This window comes from Propithecus coquereli, unplaced genomic scaffold, assembly GCF_000956105.1.
Source record: "Propithecus coquereli isolate 6110/MARCELLA unplaced genomic scaffold, Pcoq_1.0 Scaffold9, whole genome shotgun sequence".
NCBI classification, from domain to species: Eukaryota; Metazoa; Chordata; class Mammalia; order Primates; family Indriidae; genus Propithecus; species Propithecus coquereli.
In genome coordinates, this window is record NW_012155284.1 from 4,739,068 (window position 1) to 4,765,293 (window position 26,226).

Sequence of the window (26,226 nt, forward strand, 5' to 3'; positions counted from 1 at the left end):
CTGACAGCAACAATACAAAACTAATATAGCTCCAAAGGATATATAATATTGCAAATACATCTTTCAACTATAACCAATCCTGCCTTTGTATTATGGATAATTAAAATAATGTAACATTTTTTCCTTAGGCTAGTTTTGCAACAATACATTTTTAAAATATTGATTTTTATACTATGGATTCTTTAAAACTATACTCACCATATATTGCTTTGCTAGTAATTACATAACCATTTTATTTTTTCTACTAGAATGTAAGCTTAATGAGGACAGGGTCTCATTCTGATTTACCTTTGTCTTTCTCATAGCACAAAGAAGTGGTCTTTTTAGAAGTAATACCTGCTCATAATAATAATAGAACATTATTATAGATAGAATGGTACATCCTGGTTCTGAGATTGAATTTTGGACAAAGTCATAATTCCAGTGCATCTCTCTTCTCTTTAAAATGATAATAGTAGGTTATCTACCTTTTGTTATTGTGAGAAGAAAATTAAATATGACATCATTTTGTAAACTAAAGCATTAATGTTAGTTAACTATTAGTTAATTTTTCATTCCCATGGAGAAAGTTATACAGTTTGAAATACATATATTTTATAATGGTTAGAATGATAAATTTTGTTTATATTCTTGAGAGCAAGATAAAATAATTTTCAGAGAAAGTAACAGGACACAAATCATGATATTTCCAGTATAATATTAAAATAAACCTTTTTAGTATATACCAGGGAATCTCTAATATTTATGAAGACCTATTAATAAAAAAATGTCAAAATAATAAATAAAGGCAATATTGATTTATTTTGTTGACATTGGTAGCATTTATAATAGTTTATATAAGATTTATTCCATTAGGTCAGGTTCTCAAACTAGTTATATTACATTTCTCTACTGGTGCCACCCAAAGGTAACTGGACCACTGATTAGCCACTTTAGTATGATAACTCAATCCCATAATTCTGATTTGAGGATTTCCTTCCTAGCCACTTCCAGTAGCAGTTACTGTATTAGTTAAAGCCCTAGCAAGAAACAGATGGCACACTTACAAGGGGGATTGAAGAAAATTTAATGAAGGAACTGTTTATACAGTGTGGGCAGGATTAAGGGAAACCAACAAGGTATGATGTAGCACTCTAGGGCAACAGGCTAGCAACAGTAGGAAGCCCTTGCCATACCTAGGATTGAAGGGAAGGGGCATGAGGAGGATGCACAGTTACCAGACCCTGCAGGAGAGAGCCACTCACAGGAACTGATACCTTTAGTAGAGGATTGCATGTGATAGGTGGGAGGCTGGCAGGGGAAGGATATAGGATAATAAATATTTTCTCCTCTCTCCCCAGATCTCCTGCTGGTGCTTCCTATTGCCGCTAGAAGCCAGGGGGAGGGGAGTCTGGTTGATGTAGTCTACAGGTGGACCTCTGAGGGCACAGAGCTGGGGAGAGAAAGAAAGAGTGAACTCATGGGACAAATAGAGACAATCCAGCTCTCAAGTCCCATTCTTCTATGCTGTTTCTACAGTAACATCTTTCCTGCTGCTACTAATCTTTACTACTCACTTTTCTGGACATATCACTTAAGGAAATTTTTTTAGCTTGCTGTTTTCTATAGAATAGGGGAAATGTTTAGATTGTAGATATTTGATTACCACTATATAATTGGTAGGCATCAAAGAGCAATATTTGAGAGCTCTGGTTGAAAGCTAAAGACACAGAACACTATGGTGAGCAGTATAATCTAACCTCTGTTGCTTTCCTGATCTAAAGAAGCAGAGATTAGAAGTGGATAACAGAAACTAGGAGACAGCAACAGAGGTTCTTTTCTACTTAAGACAGGTGTTTACCCCCCAAATTTGGGAACACATTCATGGTTATTCTTTTCACGTGGTCTTTTAAGACATGTAGAATGTTTTGCTAATTTACGTTTACATTTTACCAAGCATATTGCATTTTGCTTGAATTACACATACTTAATATGAATAATGTCTTGTCTTTTTCAGAAATAGTTGTTGCTGAAAGTGTGGTTGTTATAAAGAAATTACTTCAAATGCAACCTGCACAACATGGTGAAATTATTAAACATATGGCCAAACTCTTGGACAGTATCACTGTGAGTATCAGTTAAGAGATGTTTGCCGAATTCTACTGAATTTTATTCAGTATGTGGTAGTGGTTAGGAGAACTGAACTGGATTCAAATTGCGGTCTAAGATTTTGTGCTGTTGTAGGAAGGTAATTACAAATCTAAAAAGGGGCAAGGATAGAATGAGACTTACCGTGTTAGATTGGAATTGGAGATAGCAGTGTGAGCTTCATGGGTTTTTAATATAGATAGCTAGGTGTCGTGTGAGTATATATACACATTTATGTGTCACATATGAAAGTGTAAATGAAAATACAAGCATCTATTTCCCAGTGCTGTCCTTTGAGACGGCCTGGAAACAATAATAACCCAGTACCAGTGAGTACACTTGTACCTAGATCTCTTTCTCTTTTTAATTGAGATATAATTTTATACCATAAAATTCACCCTTTTGAAGTATATAATTTGTTGGGTTTTGGTATATTCATAAGCTTGTGCAATCATCACCACTATGTAATTGCAGAACATTTTTATCACCCCTAAAAACGTCCCTTAGTGAAACTGTACAGCCTCCCTTTGCTCTATGCCCTGGCCACCACTAATCTATTTTTTATCTCTGTAGATACGCCTATTCTATGTGGCCTTTTCTTTCTGGCTTCTTTCACTTAGCATGTTTTCAAGGTTCATGCATGTTATAGAATATAGTACTTCATTACTTTTTATGGGTAGATCTTCATTTTTAAATACTACTCTGCACTTAAAGGAACCAGGATTCCTTAGAGAAATGGCTGATTTCAGACCTAGGGTAAAGAAAGAACAAGATGAGCTTGGAACATCTTGTTGAGTCAAACAAAAGCAGGAAAGTAAGAGTGATAGAGACATGACAAAAGGACCCAAGAGCCATCTTGAAGGGGCTGCCAGCTGGCCAATTTCAGCAAAAAAATTAATAATAGTGAAAGGATTATAACCCATGGCATAGGGTAAGAATCTCTAAGTCTACATTGGAATGAATGAATAAGTGATTCAATAGGGGAGAAAGGGAAGCTCTTCCTTACAATTCAGAGACAACCAGTAGATGCAGAAGGAATGATGGAATTAGAACATCACTGACTGCCAACTAACACAACGATAATTGATTCAGGTAAGAATTATTAACAAATACTAAAAACTAATAGGTGAAAATTTGAGTAACAGTATATTTGCACAGTCTCAAAGTATATCCTCTTAAGGCACTTTTTAATTCTGAAGGTTAAAATAGTGACTTATAATGGAGAAACCTGGCAAATACAATCTTAACCAAATGAACATAGTTAACATTGCCATTAAAGGGATCATGTGCCTTCTGATATGATACACTAAAAAGAACTCAGCATCAGGACTATTACATTCCTGTCCAAAGCGAATGACTTGAATATAATCAGTAGGAAACATGAGATAACCCCAAATCAACGGTATTCTACAAAATAACTGTACTCTTTTTATAAATGTCAGTGTCATGAAATGCAAAGGAAAACTCAGGTACTTTTTCAGATTAAAAGAGACAAAAAGAACATGACAATACTATGCCTCACATAATTTTGTCTTTTCTTTTTCTATAGAAGATATTATAGGAACAATTGGCAAAATCTCAATAAAATGTATAGATTAGATAATAGTATTGGTTCAGTATTTAGTTTCCTGATTTTAAAATTGTTTTACTGTGATTGGGTAAGGGCATTCCTTTTTTTAGGAAGTTGACACTGAAGTATTTTGGGGAATAAGGGCATATCTACAATTTTATCGATGAAGAAAACAAAATGTGTGTGTATACCTAGAGAGATAGCTAACACAAATGTAGCAAAATGTTAACATTTGGAGAATCTGGGGGAAGTGTATCCAGAAATTATTTTTACTCTTCTTGCAACTTTCCTGTAAATCTGAAATTATGTTAAAAAAATTAAATCAAACGACAAATATTAGTCTGGACTCCACGACTTACCACTCTGTGTCTTTACATTAAAATCTCTGTATTTCACTTTCCCATCTGTAAAATGATGATAGTAAAAGGACCTACATTACATTATTGGTGTAAATATTACATTAGTATATGTAATGCTCTTAGAACAGGGACTGGCACATAGGAGCACCACGTAAGTGTTTGTTGCTATGTCTTCATGCTCTTCTTTCCTTTAAAACTAAAGTTTTTGAAAGAATTATCTGAAAATAATTTTGTTCCCTTACTTCAGATTCAGTCCTCAACCCATCCTGGTCTGATTTTGACTCCCCAGCACTTCATTAATTATGCCCTTTCCAAGGTTGCTATCTCCTTCTTAATAAATCTGGTGGATACTTTTCTGTCTATATCTTCCTTGATCTTTTGTTAACATTTGATTTCACTAACCACTTCTTCCTTTTGAAATGTTCTCGCCTCATGACTTCTGTGATTCCACATTCCCCTGGTTTTTCTTCAAACTCTTCAACCATTTCTACTCCATTTTGTTTGTCTTTTGCTATGCCTGTCCCTTGAGGGTTGGTTAAAGTTTTGCCAATTAATGTTCTATAACAAATGTAGTTGTAGTTTAGGGGGGAGTGTATTATTTTTCTTTGATGAAGGGGTAATCTATACTCTGAGTTGCTTCAGAGGGATCATATTTGTGTAGTCAAAGGTAATAGATCACAAGGTTTAGAGCCCACCAGTCAAGATCAATTTTAAATATCCCTGGTGGCAGAATTTTTCTTTCCTTTAGGGTGTTATTAAAGCTTGCGGGGCAGTTTATACATTTGTCTAACAGCTAGGAATGAAAAGACTCACAGAACTCACTCAGCATCTGAACTTCCACCACATCTCACCAGATAGTCACTTTGTCTTCATATCTACTCTTTTTATTTTTAAGAGACAGAGTCTCACTCTGTCACCCAGGCTGGAGTACAATGACGTCATCATAGCTCACTGCAACCTCAAACTCCTGGGCTCAAGTGATCCTCCTCCTTCAGCCTCCCGAGTACCTGGGGCTATAGGAATACGCCACCATGCCTGGCTAATTTTTTTTTTTTTTTTCTTATTGTAGTGACACGGGGTCTTGCCATGTTGCTTAGGTTGGTTTCAAACTCCTGGCCTCAAGTGATTCTCCTGCCCTGGTCTCCTAAAGATCGAGGATTACAGGCATGAGCCACCATGCCCAGCCGATATCTCCTGTTATTGTTGATTCTGATAATCAAAACCAGGACTTTTCGTAAAGATTATGTTTGAGAGATGGAGGGGTTAAGAAAGTGATTTGAAAGCCAGATGACCTGGATTCAAATTTAGGCTCTACCTTTTACTAGCTTTGTGAACTTAAGCAAGTTAATTGGCTTCTCCACCATCCAGTTTTTGTATTTTGAAAATGCGGACAGTGTTACTAAAAACCCTACAGCTCTGTGGTGAGAAATAAATGAGTCAAAGCATGTGAAGCACTTAGAACAGAGCTTAGGGTAAGCTGTTATCAAGGTTATATTTAATGTTTTTGAAGAAGACGAACTATGATAAGGTTTAAATTTTGTAAGCTTTCTTGTTGCTCCTTTTATATTTTCCTTATTTAACATAACTCCTATAGTGCATATCATTTGATAGGCACTATTCTAAGCATCTTAAAAATATTAATCATCAATTATAATAACAACCCTGCAAGGTAGGTTCTATTAGTATTCCCATTTTACATATGAGAAAACTGAGGCACAAAGAGGCTAAGTAATTTGTTCAAGGTCACATAGGTCTGCTTTCTTAATCAGTACGTTATATCTCATTTCCATTTATAATCTATCTTTTAAATATTTTTTATTTTATTTTTAATAGACAAATAATTGTGTAAATTTATGGAGTCATCTCTTTTCTGTGTTCAGTTCACATACCTACTCACTTACCTGGCCAGGATTTTATTATTGTTATTTCCTTTTGCTTCCCCCTAGTCATTGACAAATTGGGAATTAGATTGACATGGTCTGTGTCTGCCCCAATGTAGAACAGATGTTTGACATTATTTGTCAATAATCTGTTGATGGGAAATGAGAGAGTAAAGTTTTTTCCTCAAGTCCGCTGAGAGGGACATCTAGCATCCCTATCCTCCAAGCATCAAATTCAGTAATATCTTTAGTGATTATAACAACCACAAATATTCCTACACATATTTAAGTACTGCCTGTGGAAGTAATACAGCCCCCAGTAAGAACCACTTTTCTAACCAATAGCTAATGAACGAACACAGAGAACTCTAGATTGGGGAAGCCAAAGAATAGAGATACATGAGTATATGTATGTATTTATGCACATAATTAAGTGTATAACGATAGACTAGGAATGTCTAATAAAAGTGCTAAATGAGAACTCTTGAAAAAGAAAGGAACATAATATGAAGAAAATTCTGATAATCTAGTACTAAAAGTGTTAAATAATAGGAAAACCCAAGGATAGGATGAGATGGAGGTCAGAACAGAAGGATTTTGAAGGTCTCATGGGAGGAAGAGAGTGGAGGCAGTGAAATTATAATATTTTCATCTTGTGTTAAAAAAAGTAGTAAGGTAAAAGTAGATTATCTTAGGGTGAAAACAGTGGGTTTTTGTTAGGGCTTCAGGAGAGTGTAGCTACTTATACATAAAACCTGTGACAGTGTATATGAGACCTATATCAGGCAAATCTCAGACTTTCCTGGAAGAAAAATTTGTTCCACTTGACTGTATCTCTGTGTGGGGCTAGAAGATATTTTTGATTGCATCAAGTTTCTCCACAATAGTTCTTGGCCTGTTAGCCAAGTAAATACTTTTTTACAGACCTAAATAGCAAAGCTTATTTTTTTTGGTTTCTGTTTTTGTCAGAAGATAACAATTAACAGAATATAAAAGTATGGTGGGAATTCCAAATTCAGAAAGAGGAAAAAAGGAACAAATAGCAACTTTACCAAACTAGAAAAAATAGATAAATAAAAGGAAAGAAAGGAAACAGAAATGTAAAATAAATAATAAATTTTTAAAAATGAAAGTAAGATGGAAAAGATAACATCAAATGTGTCCCACCCTAAATATAAATGGACTGAGTTCTCTCATTGAAAGACAGACTTTCAAACTGAAATGAAAAACAAAAGCTAGCTACATGCCATTAATAATTAAAACACCTTAAGTGATAAAGATTGGAAATAAGATAGAGAAAGAGATATTAAGCAAATATGAATAAGAAAGATTTAGAGTTAATTGAAAGCATTTAATAAGATAAAAGGGAACATTTTAAATTAAAAAGGCTAATTTACAAAGAAACTAATAAGCATAAACTTATTTACACAAAATATGGCAACCAAATAAATAAATATGTAAAGGAAAAATCTATTTGAAATGTGAGGAGAAATTGATAAAATACATTTATGGTGGGTGGCTTCAATATACTGCTCTCATATTACATATTCCTAGTAGACAGATATAAGTAAGGACATAGAGAAAATAAGCAATAGAATAAAAACTGACTTAGTAAATATAATGAAAACCTTATATCTCTTGAACAGATATACCCACTTTTAGGGGTGTTTCCATCAAACATTTTCAAAAAATCAAGAATGTATTTGGGCTTAAGGAAAACTTAAAGATTTTACATTCTTTGACCATAAGCATTAAAGTTAGATTTAAATAATTTAAAAGAGTACCAGGCTAGTTGTAAAGAAATTTACTTTTAGATCAAAGAAAAATTTTTAAGAATAAGTACTAACTTTCCATAAAACCTAGAAAAAGAATGTGTTTTTTCCAAATGTCTAGGATATGGCTAAAGTTATAAATGTGAACTTTTTTTTTTTTTGAGACAAGAGTCCAGCTCTGTCGCCCAAATTGGAATGCAGTGGCATAATCATAGCTCACTGCAACCTCAAACTCCTGGGCTCAAGCAATCTTCTCGCCTCAGCTGGGACCACTGCACCCAGCCAGCATTTTTAAAGTACAGAGATCAAAAATAGAAGGGCTTGGTATTTGTTCTAAAGAATTTGAAAAAGAACAATGAAACAAATCATACAAACCTAAGAAGAGGGGATCAAAGTTGATGTTGTAAAATAGAATACCAGACAAAAAAGTAGAAATTGATAAATACATGTTAAATCTGGTCCTTGGGAAAGAAAATAAAATGGGAAACTTCTCCTAATTACAGTCAGGCAAAGAGAGGAAGCAAAAGTAGACAAACCTGGAATGCGATAATAGGAGAAATTAAAATAATTACAAGAAAGCTACATGCAATTCTTCAGCACAAATTTGAACTTGGAGAGGATGAAAAGCTGATAATGAGTTGTTACTACTCATCTAACATATTTGAGGAAGCTGAAGTGCTTGCAGTAGGACAAGGGAGCAAGAAGCAAGACAATTTGTTGTGCAGAACCCTAAAAATGGTCAGGGGTTCAAGGCACAAGTTACCCCAGGAGATAGTGAGGGATATAGCAGATGTGAGCTTCAAAGTTAGGAAAGAGGCATGATTGAGTTCTCAGAATCTCTCTCTGTTCTAAACAATCAAGAGAGCTAGCTATTCACGTAAGAACAAAAGCCATGTGGAAACAAAAGCAGGGCTTTATTGATCTGTCCAAGCACCTGATAACTCCTAAATGGAGGCAAAGAATTCTAAAATGTGAGTCTTAAAATAGGAGCCTTTGATGAGACCTCTATTCTCCTGAATATCTACCTGTTTCACCCTCATACCCAGCGGTGGTATCTTAAACCACTGCAATTTTAGGAAAAGCCAATCTGACTAGTGTCAAAGGACAAGAGGATAGTATTGAGCATATTTTCCCCTGGTACATAAACCACTTTAGCAGGGCAGAACCTGGGCCCATCCACCCTCTGGGAGAAGGGAGAACAGAAGTGATAGTGAGACCTCTTCCCACTTTGGCCACTTTACCTGTTCATAAAATGAGGTGAAATGAAGTGGGGAAATGCCCTACCATGCATGGGTGCAGGAATAGGCAAGAGGATGTCCTAGACCTGTCCTGAAAAGTCTGGCTATTGGGGAAGCAACAGGAGGCCTTAAGGCAGCCATTGCACAATGTGGCAGAAGAATGGGCGACAAAAGAATAATCCTTAATTTGATTAAGTAAATGAGGCCCATTCAGTTGAAGTTATTTGCCTCCATGATATACACAGTCAGTCTGGGATCAGAACCAGTCTTATTGGCTTGCTGGCTGGTATTCTTCCTAGCTGACCTTACTCGTTTGTCTCTGCCCAAGTGGTGCAATGTGAATTCTGGACTCAAACTTGAGTTCTGGTTCCACCACCGATAACCTGCGAGATGTGGGCAAGATTCTTAACCACTTTGTTATTCTATTAATAGTTTCTTCATATTTCAAGTGCACATAGTGGTGGAGATTACTTCATAGGGCTTTGATGATGGTTGACTAAGAAACTACATAAAGTCCTCAAAAACAGTGTCTACCACATGGTAAGAGAACATAAATTTTATTGTATTCAAAGCTTTGCTTTTACTGGTGATTTAGTATAAATGATATAGTTGAAAATATGAAAACTAAAATTTAAATTTATTTTACTTTTTGAATTCAGTTGAATTGAATAGATTTATGTTTATAGGATAGTCAGCTTACATATTCTGATTGTGAATATTTTATCCTTTGGAGTATCTTTCATTTGTGATAAATACTGGTTTTCCAGTAAAGTCCTTCCAGAATAAGATGCATACTACCTGAGGATTGCTGTAATAAGATTTCACATAATGTTTAATGGGACAAGTGGGGATTTCATATTATAAAAGACCAATTGAAGGGTGTTGTTCTGTAAAGACTACTGAGTAATATTGAAATAGCACTTTACATACTCCTTGCCCAGATGCCTCACTGGACATCTACCATTTCACAAGTTATCCAACCTTGTCCTGCCACCCTAATGTAATTCAGCCTTAAGTTTTAGTGCATATTGAGTCCAGATACAGAGTACTGAATCTGATTTGCTGTGGGTATGCAGTTTGCTTAGCTGTCTACTGGTTTTGCCTTTGACAAATTTAAATAAATAAAATTGATGTTTTTGTAAGATTTGCTTTAGACTATTGCACTGCAGTGGGCTGGTGTTGAAACACAATACCTTTTAAATTGGACCGTTTACAGAATGATCTGTAAAATCTTTCTAGATGTCTTTCTGTAACTGCTGTGGTGGGCTAGGAGTCATTATTTGTTTTTGCAGGCAAGTTAATGGGTTAAAATGGCAGTTGAAACTGCCTTGTAATAGAAGGTTTGAAAAGTGCACTTAATCACTTGCTAAGGGCATTTAGAATAAAGAATCAGGAAAAGTCATTTACAATCCAGTTTGTTTTTGAGAATATTGAAAAGCAGAGCTTCATAATGAAAATATTATATGTATGACTGTACGTGTGTGTATGTCTGTGTGTATGTGTGGGGGAGATGGATATCATTAACTTGGTTTTAGTTCAATGTTCCTGTTGTATTTTGTGGTTGAAAAGACCATGAATAACAAAATTACTAATTTTCTTACTTGCTTCAGATCTTTGAAAGTGGTAGCCACGGGTTCATAGTATCAGTGGTGTAAATGAGAGCCCTATTAGCTTAACTGGGAGAGAGAGAAGGAGGGAGGGAGGATTAGAATCTGAAAATCTTAGGATCTGATTCTAGTCAAGTGCACAAAAATACTGGCTTTGTCAGTTTCCTAAGCTTGTTAATAAAATGCCATCATCAAGAGTTGGGTATCAATATATTTATATTGATGTTACTTCTTGTTGTGAAGTTTTTTAAGTTTTTAAAATGTTTTCTGGGAATTTTATTAGGTTAGTCCTAGAAAACTCCGAATCTTATCCTTACCACCACCACCACCACCTTGAGATATTCATTGCGAGCATTGCAATTTATTGATTTTTAATTTTTTCAAAGAGTTATATTTTAAATGTTGTATGCATTGTGAATTTTAGAGTATTCAAATATTTTTATTTTAATCTTAGTATATTCATGAATATAAACAATCTCTTAAAACCTTATTTCTTTTTGGGATTGTCTTTTTGGGATTGTCTTTTTAATTGCAAAAGAATGTTACCAGAAGAAAATTACTTCAGATGGGGTAATAGATTGTGATATGTCACTGAATTCTAGTTTTTATACTGGCAATATATAATAAAATGTTTAAGAAAAATAAATCTAGCATTACTGAAATCTGAAGTTGCCCATATATTCTTATTTGGAAGTACCTTTCATTATGGCAGGCAACTTGAATTGCTCTATACTGGAAAATTTAATGTACCACTCAATTACTATTCTTTAGCCCAATTTAAAATAATAAATTGAGAGTAAGGTCTTAATGCAGTGTAACCTTTGGAACATTAGAAATAACCTCTTTCCAGAAATCAGTATATAGTAAGGGTATCAATTTTATCACACTGCATGAATAGATTTGTAATAGCTCTTAGACCTTTTTTTATTACATAAGTATACTGATTTCTTCTTACTAAACTTATGCTAAACACTAATTTTAAGATGATGCTGTTATAATGTTTAAAACTGTATACTTTTTATTTTAAAGCTTTTTTGATTATTCTGATTCTAGTGAAAACCCCAATTTAGAGATATCTTGATATTTTTATATTTCATAAAATGAATGTTTTGAAGGAATTTGAGATGGGAGATACTGAGATAAAATTTCAGCTATGGAAAGGTCCTTATTCTCCCTTTTTTCTTTAATAGTCATACTATGTATAGCTGTGAAACTATATGAAAATATTAGGATTTTATTTGAGAAACTGTAAAAGGACTTCATAAAAAGTGTTATCTTTTCTTGTGATGCTACCTTTTAGTGATAGCTATTGCCCTTTCATTTATTATGAAAAGCAAATTTTCTATGCCAGGTGAAAATGTTCACAGAAACTAATTTACATACCCTCTCAAATTCCTTTTGGTACAGAGGAGGCTACAAATAAGCAAATAGTAATAGAACTAATCTGCATACTCTAAAATGTTGGTCTTAATGGTACTGATGGAAAGTTTCCAATTTGTAGCAAAGCAGTGACTTTTAAGAAAATTATATTGAAATGTACTTTATTAAAAATATATAATTCCAAAATGCAATATTGGACAAGTTTATCTTATCCTTATTTCTTTTGTTGACCAAATAATAGACTAAGATTCATGATTTTATAAGCAGACCTGGACGATCTTGTCAGTTTGGTATATTTCCAGTGCTGTAGATACAAATACACAAATACATAGAGAGCAACAATAGTTTTGATTTGGAATCATAGTCTTCAATGGATGTATTCCTTTTTCTGTGTTGTCCGTGGGTTCTCAGATGTGGTTTGTGGACCAACTTCCTCAGGAATCACTTGTGATGTTTCTTAAAATACAATATTTTTGTGGCCCAGGAATCTATCTTGAAGCTGATAACCAGAAACCTGCCTTTTACTAAGAACCCTAGATTATTTGTATGGGTATCGTGGTGTGAGAACTGTTGATCTCTCTGTAGCAGGGGACAGCAAACTTTTCCTATAAATTACTAGTCAATATTTTTGGCTTTGAGGACCTTAAGGTCTTCGTTGTAACTACTCAATTCTGCCATGATAGCGCAGAAGCAGCAACAGACAATACAGAAGCACAGGGTCGTGATTGGCCAGACTTGGTCCAAGAATTTGCCAATCTCTAACAGAATCTAGATTCTAGATCAATGGTTTTTACTCTCTGAATCTTTTCTAAGGAATTATCTTTGAAATAAGTCGTAATGAGATGTTCTGTGTATTTATTTTTTGGTAACTAGAGAAAATTCATGAATATAGAACACTTTCTGGTTATACATTAAATGAATTAACAGATGTAAAACCTTTATAATATTTAAAACCTTTTCTATGTTAATATTAAGGAGAGTATGATTATCTTATTTCTAACTATGTAATCTGCTTCTAATATTAGGTTCCTGTGGCTAGAGCAAGTATTCTTTGGCTAATTGGAGAGAACTGTGAACGAGTTCCTAAAATTGCCCCTGATGTTTTAAGGAAGATGGCTAAAAGCTTCACTAATGAAGATGATCTGGTAAAACTGCAGATTTTAAATCTGGGAGCAAAATTGTATTTAACCAACTCCAAACAGGTAAGAGTCTAATCCTTAGTCAACCTATCTGATATGTACTTTCCTCTTCACTCTGATCAAGCTGCTGAGGTCTGTTCCTGCATTAGTCTATCCATTCAACAATTACTAGGTGCCTATTTGTTTCAGGTTCTACACTAGATAGTAGTACAAAGAGATGACGTTCTAGTCTAGTAGGGGAGAACAGTAGGTAAAAAAATGAAAGAGTATGTGGTAAGTGCTATAATAGATTTTTTGAGATACAATGGAATTCCAAAGGAGTTATTGAAAATCTGAAGTTTTTACATTTTGGTCAAAGCAATCATTTTAGTCTCCTCCTATCCAGTGGGTTATGAACCATACAATTTAAAAAATATTATCAAGTCAATGGTGCTTAAAACCATTCTTTAATGTTAATTTTCATTTATTAATTCTCTCAATCTCCTCTTTTTGAGAAGTATTGAAGGACACAGTACAATTCTACTGGACACCTTATTCATCTATTTTTATACTTAATCATTTAAAAACAATGAGCTCTGTGAAAATTTGTGGTATTTTTTTTAAAATCACCGTGTTTTCACCAGGGGATGGTAAAACCTACTGTGGTTATCTAGAAGTATCATTCTAAAATATACAATAAAACACTTCAGAAGCTGAGTTCAACAACTTCTATTAATAATATAGTTTAAGAAAAAAATATATGAGTGTAAACTATGTTGTCTTCAAAATCACTGGATAAAAAGACGTGGAACATACTCTATAATTTCTAAATAAAGAGTACTGTACTCATTAGTTATTTTCTCATTAGCTACAAAGAAAGGGGCCATTATTTGGTTTTGTTGAGTCTTGATTAACATATTATTTTTGTATTACTTTCCTAATAATCATTAGGCTATACACACACACACACACACACACACACACACACACGTGTGTGTGTGTGTGTGTGTGTGTGTGGTTTTTTTTTAAAGAGATAAGAGTCTCACTCTGTTGCCCAGGAGTTTCAGTTGCATGATTATAGCTCGCTGTAACCTCAAACTCCTGAGCTCAAGTGATCCTCCTTCCATAGCCTCCCAAGTAGCTGGGACTACAGGCACACACCACCAAGCCTGGCTAATTTTCAAAAAATTTGTAGAGACAGGGTCTTGCTATGTTACCCAGGCTGGTCTCAAACTCTAGGCCTCAAACAATCCTCCCATCTCAGCCTCCAAAGTGCTAGGATTACAGGCATGAGCCACCAAGTTCAGTCTTAAAAAGTTTTAAAAGGTTTCCCTTTCACCTGTAGGACAAGGTACATACTACTTAGTAGAACTTACAAGCCACTCCATGTCCTCAAATTGCCAAATATCTTAGTCCATTTGGGCTGCTATAACTAAATACCATATAGTAGGAAGCCCATAAACAACTGAAATTTATTTCTCACAGTTATGCAGGCTGGGAAGTTCAAGATCAAGGTGCCTGTAGATTTGGTGTGTGGTGAGCACTCACTTTCTTGTTCACAGATGGTGCCTTCTCACTGTGTCTTCACATGGTAGAAGGGGTAAACTAGCTCTCATCATAAAGACTGCCCTCATGACCTAATCGTCTCCCAAAAGCTCTGTTTCCCAATATCATCACATTAGTGATTAGGGACACTAACATTCAGACCATAACATCTACCATTCCAGACTTGCCTTTAAAAGTTTCCTAAAAAAACACCAACCTGTTTTGTGACTGATCCTCTGCTCTCCACTTTCCTTATTCTGTATAGTAAACCACTCCTTATAAGCCCTTAGTCAAGAGTCTTATCCTTCTTTTTTTTTTTTTTTTTTTTTTTTGAGACAGAGTCTCACTCTGTTGCCTTGGCTAGAGTGAGTGCCGGGGCATTAGCCTAGCTCACAGCAACCTCAAACTGCTGGGCTCAAGCGATCCTACTGCCTCAGCCTCCCGAGTAGCTGGGACTACTGGCATGCGCCACCATGCCCAGCTAATTTTTTCTATATATTTTTAGTTGTCCAGATAATTTCTTTCTAATTTTTTTAGTAGAGACAGGGTCTCGCTCTTACTCAGGCTGGTCTCCAACTTCTAAGCTCAAACAATCCTCCCACCTCAGCCTCCCAGAATGCTAGGATTACAAGTGTGAGCCAACGCGCCCGGCCAAGAGTCTTATCCTTTATAAAACTTTCTCTGACCTCTCATCTCATTATTATTATTACTTATTTATTTTATTATCTTTAAAACTGAACTATAAGGAGAGTAGGCTGCAGTGTTCAGGGGTCGGTTTGTCATGGAGTCCTAATACTTATTTGTGGACCTAAATTCTCTGTGGTCTAGATACCTCAATGAACATTTCCAGAATTTTTATTGAATTTCCTATTTAGTTATAGGGAATGTCTCAGTTGATTTTTGTAAGGTTTAGCACATTTTATTTGTATGCTTAAAGAATAACCGAATAATAAACTTCTTTACTACCTCAAAATGTTTTGACTTGATATAAAAAAGAATTTAAAAGAATTTTAAAATTAGTTAAGAGTCCACTTTCAGTATATACTAGACTGACCCTCCCATGAAAAACAAACTGTGGAAATACTCAGAAAAACAAACTACTGTCTAAAGACTCAGAAGAGTAAAGAAAAACAAGATGGATTTTGGAGGGGAATTGATAACTTGGAAGAAGGGAGTGGCAGAGAGTGATTTTCTTCATTTTTATGGCTTTTATCCTGAGGACGGGCTGCAGTTCATGCTATGCACAGCAGCTGAAGCTCCAAAAGGAAAGCCAAAGTCCTTCTGGCTTGAGGAAGTAGAGGACAGAGTTCAGGAAAATTATGAACACTGGAAAAATAAAGAAAAAATCTGGAAAAGAGTGCCAGAGTGGGGAAGCCTCAAAATCTGTGAATAACTCTGTTTCTGGCTAGATTTTGAATCACACATATGTAGAGTGGATTCAGAGCAGCACAGCTGAGAATAAAGAACTAAACTAAAATTTGAGGTGTACTCAAGAGACAGAGTTTTCACTTTGAATCCCACCAAGTCAATTGCCTGCTAAAACAAACAAAAATTCAGTATTCATTCAAAGACTATAACAATGTCCAGGGTCTCTACAATGTAATATTCATAATGTCCAAAATATAATTCAGAATTACTCAGCATAAGTAGAACCAGGATGGGCAATTATTGTATAATGGTTATAGTTTCAGTTTGGAAGGTGAAAAAATTCTGGAGATGGATGGTGGTAGTGATTGTACAATACTGTGAATATACTTAATGCCGCTAAACTTCAGAAATGGTTAAAATGGTAAAATTTATATTTTTTTAAACTCAATAAAAATGAAGACCAGGAAAATGCAATTTTCAAGGAAAAAAATATCAACAGAAACCAGCCCCAAGATGTCTGAGATAGAATTTGCAGGCATTTTGAAGCAACTGTTATAAATATGGTTAATAATATAAAGGAAAATGCACTCACAATGAATAAAAAGATAAGAAATGCCAGCAGGAAATTAGCTCAGTGTGGTGGTGCACACCCGTAGTCCCAGCTACCTGGGAGGCTGACCCAGTGGCAATCACAGCAAGAACAAAAATAAATAAATGGGACTTGATTAAATTAAAAAGCTTCTGCATAGCCGAGGAAATAATCAACAGAGCAAACAGACAACCTACAGAATGGGAGAGAATGTTTGCATGCTGTACATCTGAAAGAGAGCTAATTACCAGAATCTACAAAAAATGCAAGCAAATCAGCAAGGGAAAAACAACCCCATTAAAAAGTGGGCAAAAAATATGAACAGAAGCTTTTCAAAATAGACAAATGGCCAATAAACATGAAAAGACGCTCAACATCATTAATTATCAGGGAAATGCAAATTAAAACCACAATGAGATAGATCTTACCTTATCCCAGTTGGAATGGCTTTTATTAAAAAGTCCAAAAACAATATACATTGGTGTGGATGCAGAAAGAAAGGAACGCTTACACACTGTTGGTAGAACTGCAAATTAGTACAACCTCTGTGGAAAACAATATGGAGATTCCTCAAAGAACTAAAAGTTGACCTACCATTTGATACAGCAAGCCCACTACTGGGTATATACCCAAAGGAAAAGAAGTCATTTTATCAAAAAGACACCTGCCCTCAAATGTTCATTGCAGCACAATTCACAATTGGAAAGATGTGGAATCAACCCAAGTGCCCATCAGTTCATGAGTGGTTTAAGAAAATGTGGTATGTGTACACTATGGAATACTACTCAGCCATGAAGAAGGATGAATTAAGGCCCTTTACAACAATTGGAATGGAACTGGAGACCATTATGCTAAGTATCTAATGGATGGAAAAACAAACACCACATGTACTCGCTATTAAATTGGAACTAACCCATGAACACACGTGTGCACAGAGGGAAGTAAAACTCAGTGGATATCAAGCCTGGGAGAAGGGGGAGAAGGGTTGGATGAAAATCTATCTGACGGGTGCAGTGAACACTATGTAGGTGATGGACACACTTATAACCCTGACTCAAGCATAACAAAATTGATACATATAACCAAAAACATTTGCACCCCCATAATATTTTGGAAAAAAAAGAAAGAAAAAAAATAGTAGCAGGGAAACAGAAACTGAAAAAGAATCAAATGAAAGTTCTGGAACTGAAAAATGCAGTATCTGAAAAATTAACATCTTGTCTACTTTGAATATTGTATATTCTTTAACATTTAAATATTTTTCCTTCATGGTATAGAATTATAAAGCTGCTTCATATTGGGTTTTTTTGTTGTTAATCTCTGTTAACATTATATTTAGGATTCTTTAGGTGAACTTTTGTGTAAGCTGAAATTTTCTAACTCTGGGCTCTTTAAGATGGAAGTTTGTATTTGGAAAACAGTTTTTAATTAACTCTGTGTGGTGACTACCATAGAACTATTTGATATCAATTACTGTGAGGCAGGTAGTGATTGAGAGTGCAGGTTCTAAAGTTAGACTGTCTGGCTTCACATCCTGTTGTGCCACTTACTAACTATATGATTTTGGACAGATTATGTAACCTGTCCATGACTTAGTTTCCTCATCTGCAAAGTGGGAATTATAATAATATAGTCAGTTTTGCTGTAATGCAACATATGTTCCTAAAAATCATGTTATACAAAAGGGCACAATAAAAACCATAGGGATTATTGTGAAAATGGAACTAGAGTCACATTGCTCAAAAACTATATTGGTGACATATTTTTAAAAAGGAAACCAAATAAAAATAGGAGCACAGTTTTACACATGTTAAACATTTAACAAATGTATAAATACTGAAGTGAATACAACTCTATTTTGAGACAGACTTGAGCTTTGTTTGTTAAGAAAATGTACTTTTTGTGAGTGAAGTGGTAGAAGGGTTAATCTGGAATTGGATGGAAAGTTGTATGTCTTAATGTGGATAAGTATGGTCCATAATACTTGCAGATGTTAACATCTGAGGTAGGTGTTTGAGGTGTGTACATTTTGTGCATTTCTGCACAGCCCAGTTCAGCTGGGTGCACTTTTCTGCCTTCACCTATGTTTCTTGCAGAAGAAATTGCGTACGAAAATCATGTTATGCCCAAATTGTTCCCTAATATACCAGCTGAGTTGGAACAAATGCACATTTTCAAAACAAGCATTGGAGCACAACTGACTATACCTACCTCACAAAGTTATTATGAGGATTACATGAGACAGTCCATGTAAAATGCTTAGATTTCCTGGCACATAAAAGTGCTTAGTTCATTTTAGCAACCCTGCTTCTTTGGTAACCCTAGTTTGCAACTACAAGATTTGTCTTTAGGAATGTGATTATTTACAGTAAAGGAACTAGTCTAGGTGCTGAAAGTCTCTATTCTTATTAGAAAAAATACTCATTTGGGTTTATCCTAGTAAGAAAGAGTGCTGAAATCCCTCTTTTGATAGTTTATGAAGAAAAAAATAGATATAAATGTCAAGAGTTAAACATTGTTAGAATATTCTTGCAGGGGAGTAATTTCATTGTTATAGAAGGTAAAAAAGCTGAAGGACTTTGAAACCAGTTGAAATTGCTGAAAGAGCTCTGAAGACATAGCTTAAAGATTTAGCATGACTTCGTTGAAATAGTCTATTGAAGTTTGAGGAAAAATACTTGGATTTGATTAAACTGATTAATAACAATTAAAAGTTAATGAATAAAGGATGTTTTTAAACTTTCTTTAATAGTGTGTTATCTTTCAAATGATGTTGTAGTGTTAAGTACCATAAGTTAATGTTTTTCTTAGCTCATGTCTCTATTTTCAATTGTAAAATATTGCAAACCTATGGCAAAGTACCTAATAGCGTAAATGTGTATATATCTACTACTAGGATTCAGCTGATATTTAACATTTGCCATATTATTTTTTTTTTTAAAGGAATGTAAGATATAGAACTAAAACTTCAAGCTCTTTTTCACACTTTCCTTCCTTCTCCACTGGTAACAACTGCTATATTGTTGGTTTGTTTCATTTAATCATGCATGTTTTATGTTTTTATTATATGAGTATATATCTATAAGTGATGTATGTTATTTTGTGGGTTTTGAAATTTTTATGTAAGTAGGTATTCTACTTTATGTATACTTTCAGAACTTTTTTCACTTTGTATGTTTTTGAAAGATTGGTATGTGTAGATAATAGTTCATTTAATTGCTGTCTCATTCTGGGGGACAGTTAAATTTCTACTTTTCCGCTATTAATATTAAAAAAGAAAGTGCTTCATTGAGTTCTTTTTGATTCTTAGTGAGAAATTTGTAAATCACACTGATGTTTTGTAGATTCCTCCTGAATTCTCTCTTGCCCTGTGATTCAGGTCTTTGGACAAGAGGAGCTGGGAAAATCCCCTCAGCTCAGTTAATGTGATTTAGCAAAAGGAGGCTTGGGCACTACACAGTGATATCTCTCCTCTTTTTTGGATATATTTTCTTGGTATTGAAAAACTCAAGTATATACATAATGTAGAAAGGAAGACCTTACAGAAAATTTTTCTAGTTGACAAAAAGGTAGATACTGTTAAATTCAGAATCCCATCCAAGTCACGTAAAGAATCCTGTTTAGTCATGACCTTAAGAAACTGATTAGATGGGACATTAATACTGCTTAGATTTCCCTCTGATGTGGGTTAAGAATTCTGCATAGCTTTACTTCATTTACCAAACACATTTGTCAATATCATTCTTTTTAAGAATAACTACGCGGGACCAATATTAATTTTTACTATGCTGAATGCAGAATTCTGTGTACTTTTTTGTATTCCTTAATCTAATAGTATTTCTAAGCTGACACTAGGACTATGTTTTAGGATACCTTTTTAAATTATTTTGTACTGACTCATAAACTGTCAGAAGAAATCCATTGTTAAGCATTTTTACTAGTTTATTACTTGTCAGAGTATTTAGGTAAAAATATGATACCCATATTTTGAGAAGTCTTTTAAATAATGAACTTCTTAATTTTTATATAGCACTCCCAAAATTCATTTTCCATGTCACAGTAATAGAGTCAATCTGAAGAGAATGTAATTGCTGTAAATAGTGTCTGGATAGCATTAGTCATTAGTTGGTACTGGTAATGGTTCCTTAAATCTAAGTAGGAAAATTAATCTGAAATCAAAATTTAATAAATAGCTGTATATACAATATTGAATATTTCTGTTAATGATAGTATATTCTATTTGCTTATCTTGTGTAATTTATGAATAAAACAAATTTTAAAGTACTGTTTAATTTTCCATCTGGTTTTGGATTGAGCCTCTGGTGATACTCAAATGTCATGATTGTCTATATTCTTCATAACAGTTTCCCTGGACAGATCTAATTATGCCTGTTACCTAAGTGTCTCATCCAGTTTAGGATTTGTCCCAAATTTTTAATGAAGTAATATTATTAATAGTTGCATTAAAATAAGACAGTAAATTTGTAGACCTCCACTTTGAACTTCTCCCATGGTTCTGTTTAGTGACATGTAAAACACAAGTGCAGTGAACAGAGATTTCATTTTAATATGTGAAATATTTTAAATCTGAAAGACTCATTTTCCAACCCATTCTGGATGTAACTTAACTAACTTTTAGACCAGCATGCAGGGTGTGTGCTGTAAAAAGAAGTACACTCTGACAAAGCAGGTGGGAAAAGCTGTCTTTCACTTTCCTGGTAGTGGTGAGATGAATACTTAACAGTGTTTCATTTGGCAGCAACTTGATGTACCAGCAAGTGGTGCCATGGCCTGTGAGATGCATGAAGCTCCAGACTGCCAGTGAAAGGACTCAGAGGGAAAGATGGGAAGTTAGAGCTTGGTTATAGGTGAAATATGTGCAGGAGGTAACAACTAAACCTTCCTGCTATAGATCATTAAAGAGAGTGGTCAAATTGCAAAGTGTAAATCTAAAACTTACTTTATTTTATTACTTGGGAGCTCTGTTTTTATTTTGTTATAAACTCATCAGCACTACATTTTTGAATGGAAATGTATATTTAATGAAGAAGTATTAAATTTCCATTCAGTACTTAACATGCACAAAATATTTGTTGACATTTACCATTCACCATGAGAGTTAAAGTGATACCACTCACTGACCACACAACAACAGAAGATAACAGATCTGCTAAAAAAGGATCAACGTCTATTTAAAAAGTTAGAAGTTATTTTTAAGAAGATTATTCCTCAAGATGATACTTTAACACATATGGGTATGGAAGATGTTTATATAACTTTATATAAAAGATGATCTAATTTACATAAAATGACTTTTTAAAAATAAGTTTTTCACTTTTTATTCCAAGGATGCTTTTACACATATGAAAACTGAAACAGTAGCTGTTAATGTGTTGGCTCCATCAGTAGAAAAAAGGCCACACACTGCAGGTTTTCAAATAGAAAATCAATTAATTCCAATAATAGACTTTTTTCACTCAAAGTATTTTTATGTTTGTTCTCTGTCGGTGCTGTAAATGGGAACAAAGTAAAGCCTTTGGAAGTTTATTCTGTCAAAAATTCTGTAAATGTTGTAAATTAAAAGGCCCAACATTGAAGATAAAATTATTTGTTTTTGCTGAAAGAATGTTGCCATGGGTACTATCAGTGTTCTTATTCAATTAAGAAAACTATGGAACAGAAATGTTTTGGGAATTGGTTGCGGTACATGTAAACAAACTCTGCTTGTTCAGTCGGTTGAAGTAAAATTGTAGTGGTCAGATTTGCTTAAACTGATTTATACATTTAACTGTCCTGCAAAATTCTTGTGATGAAGCTGATGCTAAAAAAACTTACTTCAGCATAACAATATGCAACTTATTCTCTTTGTTGCATATTACCAACAGGATTTTAGAAATATGATTTTGTGAAGAACTGCTTTATAAATTAACCTAAGTGTCTTATGTTGGCTTAAGTTTTTTTAATTGATAGCTGAATCTTCTGTATATTAAGTTTTGGTTCAAAAATCATTTGGAAATCTTTAAAGTGTCATCAGTAGAATGCCAAAAACCTTCAGTTTTTTGAGAATTTTAGCAAATAAAAATTCTTGGAAACAAATCTTACAAACAAGAAGACTTTGAAATTTATCTCTTAAAAACAAGGGAAGAACTGAACAAATTAAATGGTGAGAGCTCAAGATTTAATTGGGAATTTCTGTGATTTGTACTATTTCATCTATTTTGAAGACTCTTTTGATGGAGCTTTTATTTTTAATTAGATAAGTTTATATTTTGTATTAGAATGAATTGAAATTAAGGCAGTTGGTTTTATGGTATCTAAAAAATGATAAGTAATTATGAAAAGAATGTTCATTGACTAGAAGGAGGGAAGTTAAATATTTGGATTTGAATTATTTATAGATTTCAACTTAAAAAAAGAATTGAGAATATCCTTCATTCAACAGAATTTTTTCTGCACTTACCAGGTGGTTAAGAAATACAGTAAAGAGGATATTTTCAGCTGGGTGCGGTGGCTTACACCTATAATCCTAGCACTTTGGGACGCCAAGGAGAGAGTATCACTAGAGGCCCAGAGTTCAAGACCAGCCTAAGCAACATAGAAAGACCCTGCCTTTACAAAAAAAAAATTCAAAAATTAGCTGAGAGTTGTGGTACACACCTGCAGTCCCAGCTACTCAGGAGGCTGAGGCAAGAGGATCACTTGAGCCCAGGAGTTCCAGGCTGTGGGGAGATATGATTGTGCCACTGCACTCCAGCCTGGGGAACAGAGGAAGACCCTGTGTTTTTTTTTTAAAAAAAAAAAGGGTGGAGGCATTTATTCCATTAGAATATTATTGTCTACAAAGAATAGTAAGTTGAAAATGTCAACAATTTCATAATTACTAATCATAAAATTTAAAAAAGATTGTAAGCAGTTTTATTTTTTTAAACTTAAAAAATAATAAGACCATATAAAACTACATTGTCTAGAGAAACACCAAAGCCTTGCTTGATACTAGGAATAGATACAATGAAGAAACTGGCTAAAAGTATATGAATGTGCAGTGAATAATTATTCTGCTTGTATTTTTAATGCATCATTGTGCACAGATATGCTTATATATTTTAGAAAGAATTTTATTTTTGAAAATACATTTTGATAGAATTATTTTTATAAGCTTACCAAGATAATAAATTTTATAGTTAATATATATTTTAAAATCATATAATTTTGGTTACTTTAGATACCCTATCTCACTCTCAAAATTGTTGGTACATTGAAAAAGTTTAATTTTCTAAAATTAATTTTGGGGATAGGAAATACAAGCAAAATGTGTCACTCTGCTAGCTCAAAATAAATCATTGCAATTAGGAGACTTACTTTCTCTGATTTATTTTAGTTGTAGATTATAAATCTTAACACTCAAATCAACTTTAAAGTTAACCTAGTTGTAAATTCTCACTCTACATTTGAGAAAACTAATGGTTAAGTGAGTTTCCCAGGTTTTCCCAGCAAGTTAATTACACAGTTGAGTGTACCACTTTTCTGTTTAAGCTGGTTTTGAGTTGTAGTACTCATTGGCTGAATATTTTGCTAATTGTCTTTAAAAAATGAATTATAGAATTTTTCTTATCTGTAGTTGCATGGTCTAGCAATTAGTGAAGAGCAATTGTTGGTTCCCAAATTCAGAATAGCTCTATTAACATTTTCACTTGTATTTTTTATAATTCTACTTTAATAAAACTAGGTTGATGCTTTTTAAGTATCTTGCTACTGAAAGAAGGTTGCTTTCTAACCAAATCAATTATCTTAACCAATTATTATTGTAAAAGAGTTTACCACATCATTCCTGTACTTTGACTTACTGTTCTAGAATTGCCTTTAGCTCTGCCTAAACTTGATTGATTTTTATTTTTTATCTGTTTTCTAATGTGTATAAAATGTTCTAATCTAATGTAAATGATTTACTGTTCCTCAGTTTATTTTTTCCCATGTATTATGAATCCTATTTGGCTTGTAGTTAGAATTGTACATGTGTAGCTTTCTAAGTTAAAACTATGCTTTTTTAATAAAATAACTAGTTTAAAATACAAACCTATTTTGTTAACATTTCAATTTTGGTTTAATTATTATTAAAATTATCTCAATATATGTTAATGTAGTACATTCAGAAATTGACTTAGGAAGTCTTATTACGGTATAAAAGCTACCCTAATAAGTTGTTCCCTTACATAAATAAATAAATGACCAATATTACTAGAGGCTGTAAGCAGCATGGGGGAAAAAATGGAAGAAGTCTTTTATCCTGGTTTTTAGAGGGCATCAGCAGCTTGCTTTTATGAAAAAGTAACAGCTAAATGCACTGCAAATAATTTGCAGTAATCCAGTTCAGTGATTCATGTGTCTGCTTTAATGGGTCATAATTCAGGGTAAAGTAACTGAGTGCAGTCAGAGTGCAGACACTGCTTATGCCAGGGACAGTATCTCTTCATAAAACACACCTCAGGAGAAGCAGTTTGCCAGCCCCCTAATACTCTCTGATGTTTTGATGTCCTGCATATTTTTCCGATTAAGTTTTGAGTGCCATGTTTTTAGTTGTATTTCCACATTCATTATTCTCACGTAGACCCTTCAGCGGGTTTGCCATATATGATTATTTTTTTAATGATGCCTTTCTTTCCACTTCAGCAGTTTAATAATCTAGCACATGGCTGCTTCTCAGTACTCAGCATTCACCTCCCCAGTACAGAAGAGGACATGTGCTTTGGCTTCAAAATTCCATTTGCAGCATTAGAAATGCATATTCCCTACGGAACAACATTTGTTTGACATAACCATTCATTTTTATTATCTCTTTAAATATGTTTATCCAGAGTTATCAATAATCATAAATAACTGTATTCTCATCCTGTTCTGTTTTTTTCCAACAGACAAAATTGCTTACCCAGTACATATTAAATCTCGGCAAGTATGATCAAAACTACGACATCAGAGACCGTACAAGATTTATTAGGCAGCTTATTGTTCCGAATGAAAAGAGTGGAGCTTTAAGTAAATATGCCAAAAAAATATTCCTAGCACAAAAACCTGCACCATTGCTTGAGTCTCCTTTTAAAGGTATTATTATCAGACTATAACTGTAAAATATGTGTTATCTAAAAAATTATGGAAGTATCTGCCCATTTCTAATGTGTTTAAAATTTATCTCTTAGGTATTAATAAGATAAATGATTAGCATATATAAATATAGAAGAACAATGTGTTTTCTACTGATTCATCTGTTCTCCAGAGCAAGTTTTATATTAAAGTTTATATTTTTATAGACCTTATTTACCTAAATAATTTTGATTTTATTTTTATTCTTAGTAAACAGTTTAACCAGTAGATGAAAGCTTTGTTCTTCTTGTAGACATTGTGTTTATTTAAATTTTAAGTAGATTGATTTTATAAGGAATATAAGTCATTTTAATAGTGAGGTGTTATTAATTACATATTCTAAGTACACTAATATCAACACTTCTAGGAGGAATTATTTTATAAAAATATCCCTTTTTATTTAAGTTTCTTTTTCAAAGAGGGAAGATGACTTATTTTTCGCAGCTTTTTAAAAGGACTAATTAAATATTTTATCAGTTTAACAAGTAGCCATTAACTTGGAATCAAATGATTATATACCTTGTTTTTCATATTGTTT

The 26,226-nt window shown here is 33.8% G+C and overlaps 1 protein-coding gene across 1 annotated transcript in view; it reads left to right on the top strand.

Moving 5' to 3' along the window:
- AP3B1 (adaptor-related protein complex 3, beta 1 subunit) overlaps positions 1-26,226 on the top strand; it is a 271,170-nt gene that overhangs the window by 134,012 nt on the left and 110,932 nt on the right. Inside the window, exons 13-15 of the mRNA XM_012664483.1 lie at positions 1,997-2,106; positions 12,959-13,135; positions 25,463-25,649. Of these exons, the coding sequence (XP_012519937.1) occupies positions 1,997-2,106; positions 12,959-13,135; positions 25,463-25,649 (474 nt within the window). The remainder of the gene's footprint in view (positions 1-1,996; positions 2,107-12,958; positions 13,136-25,462; positions 25,650-26,226) is intronic.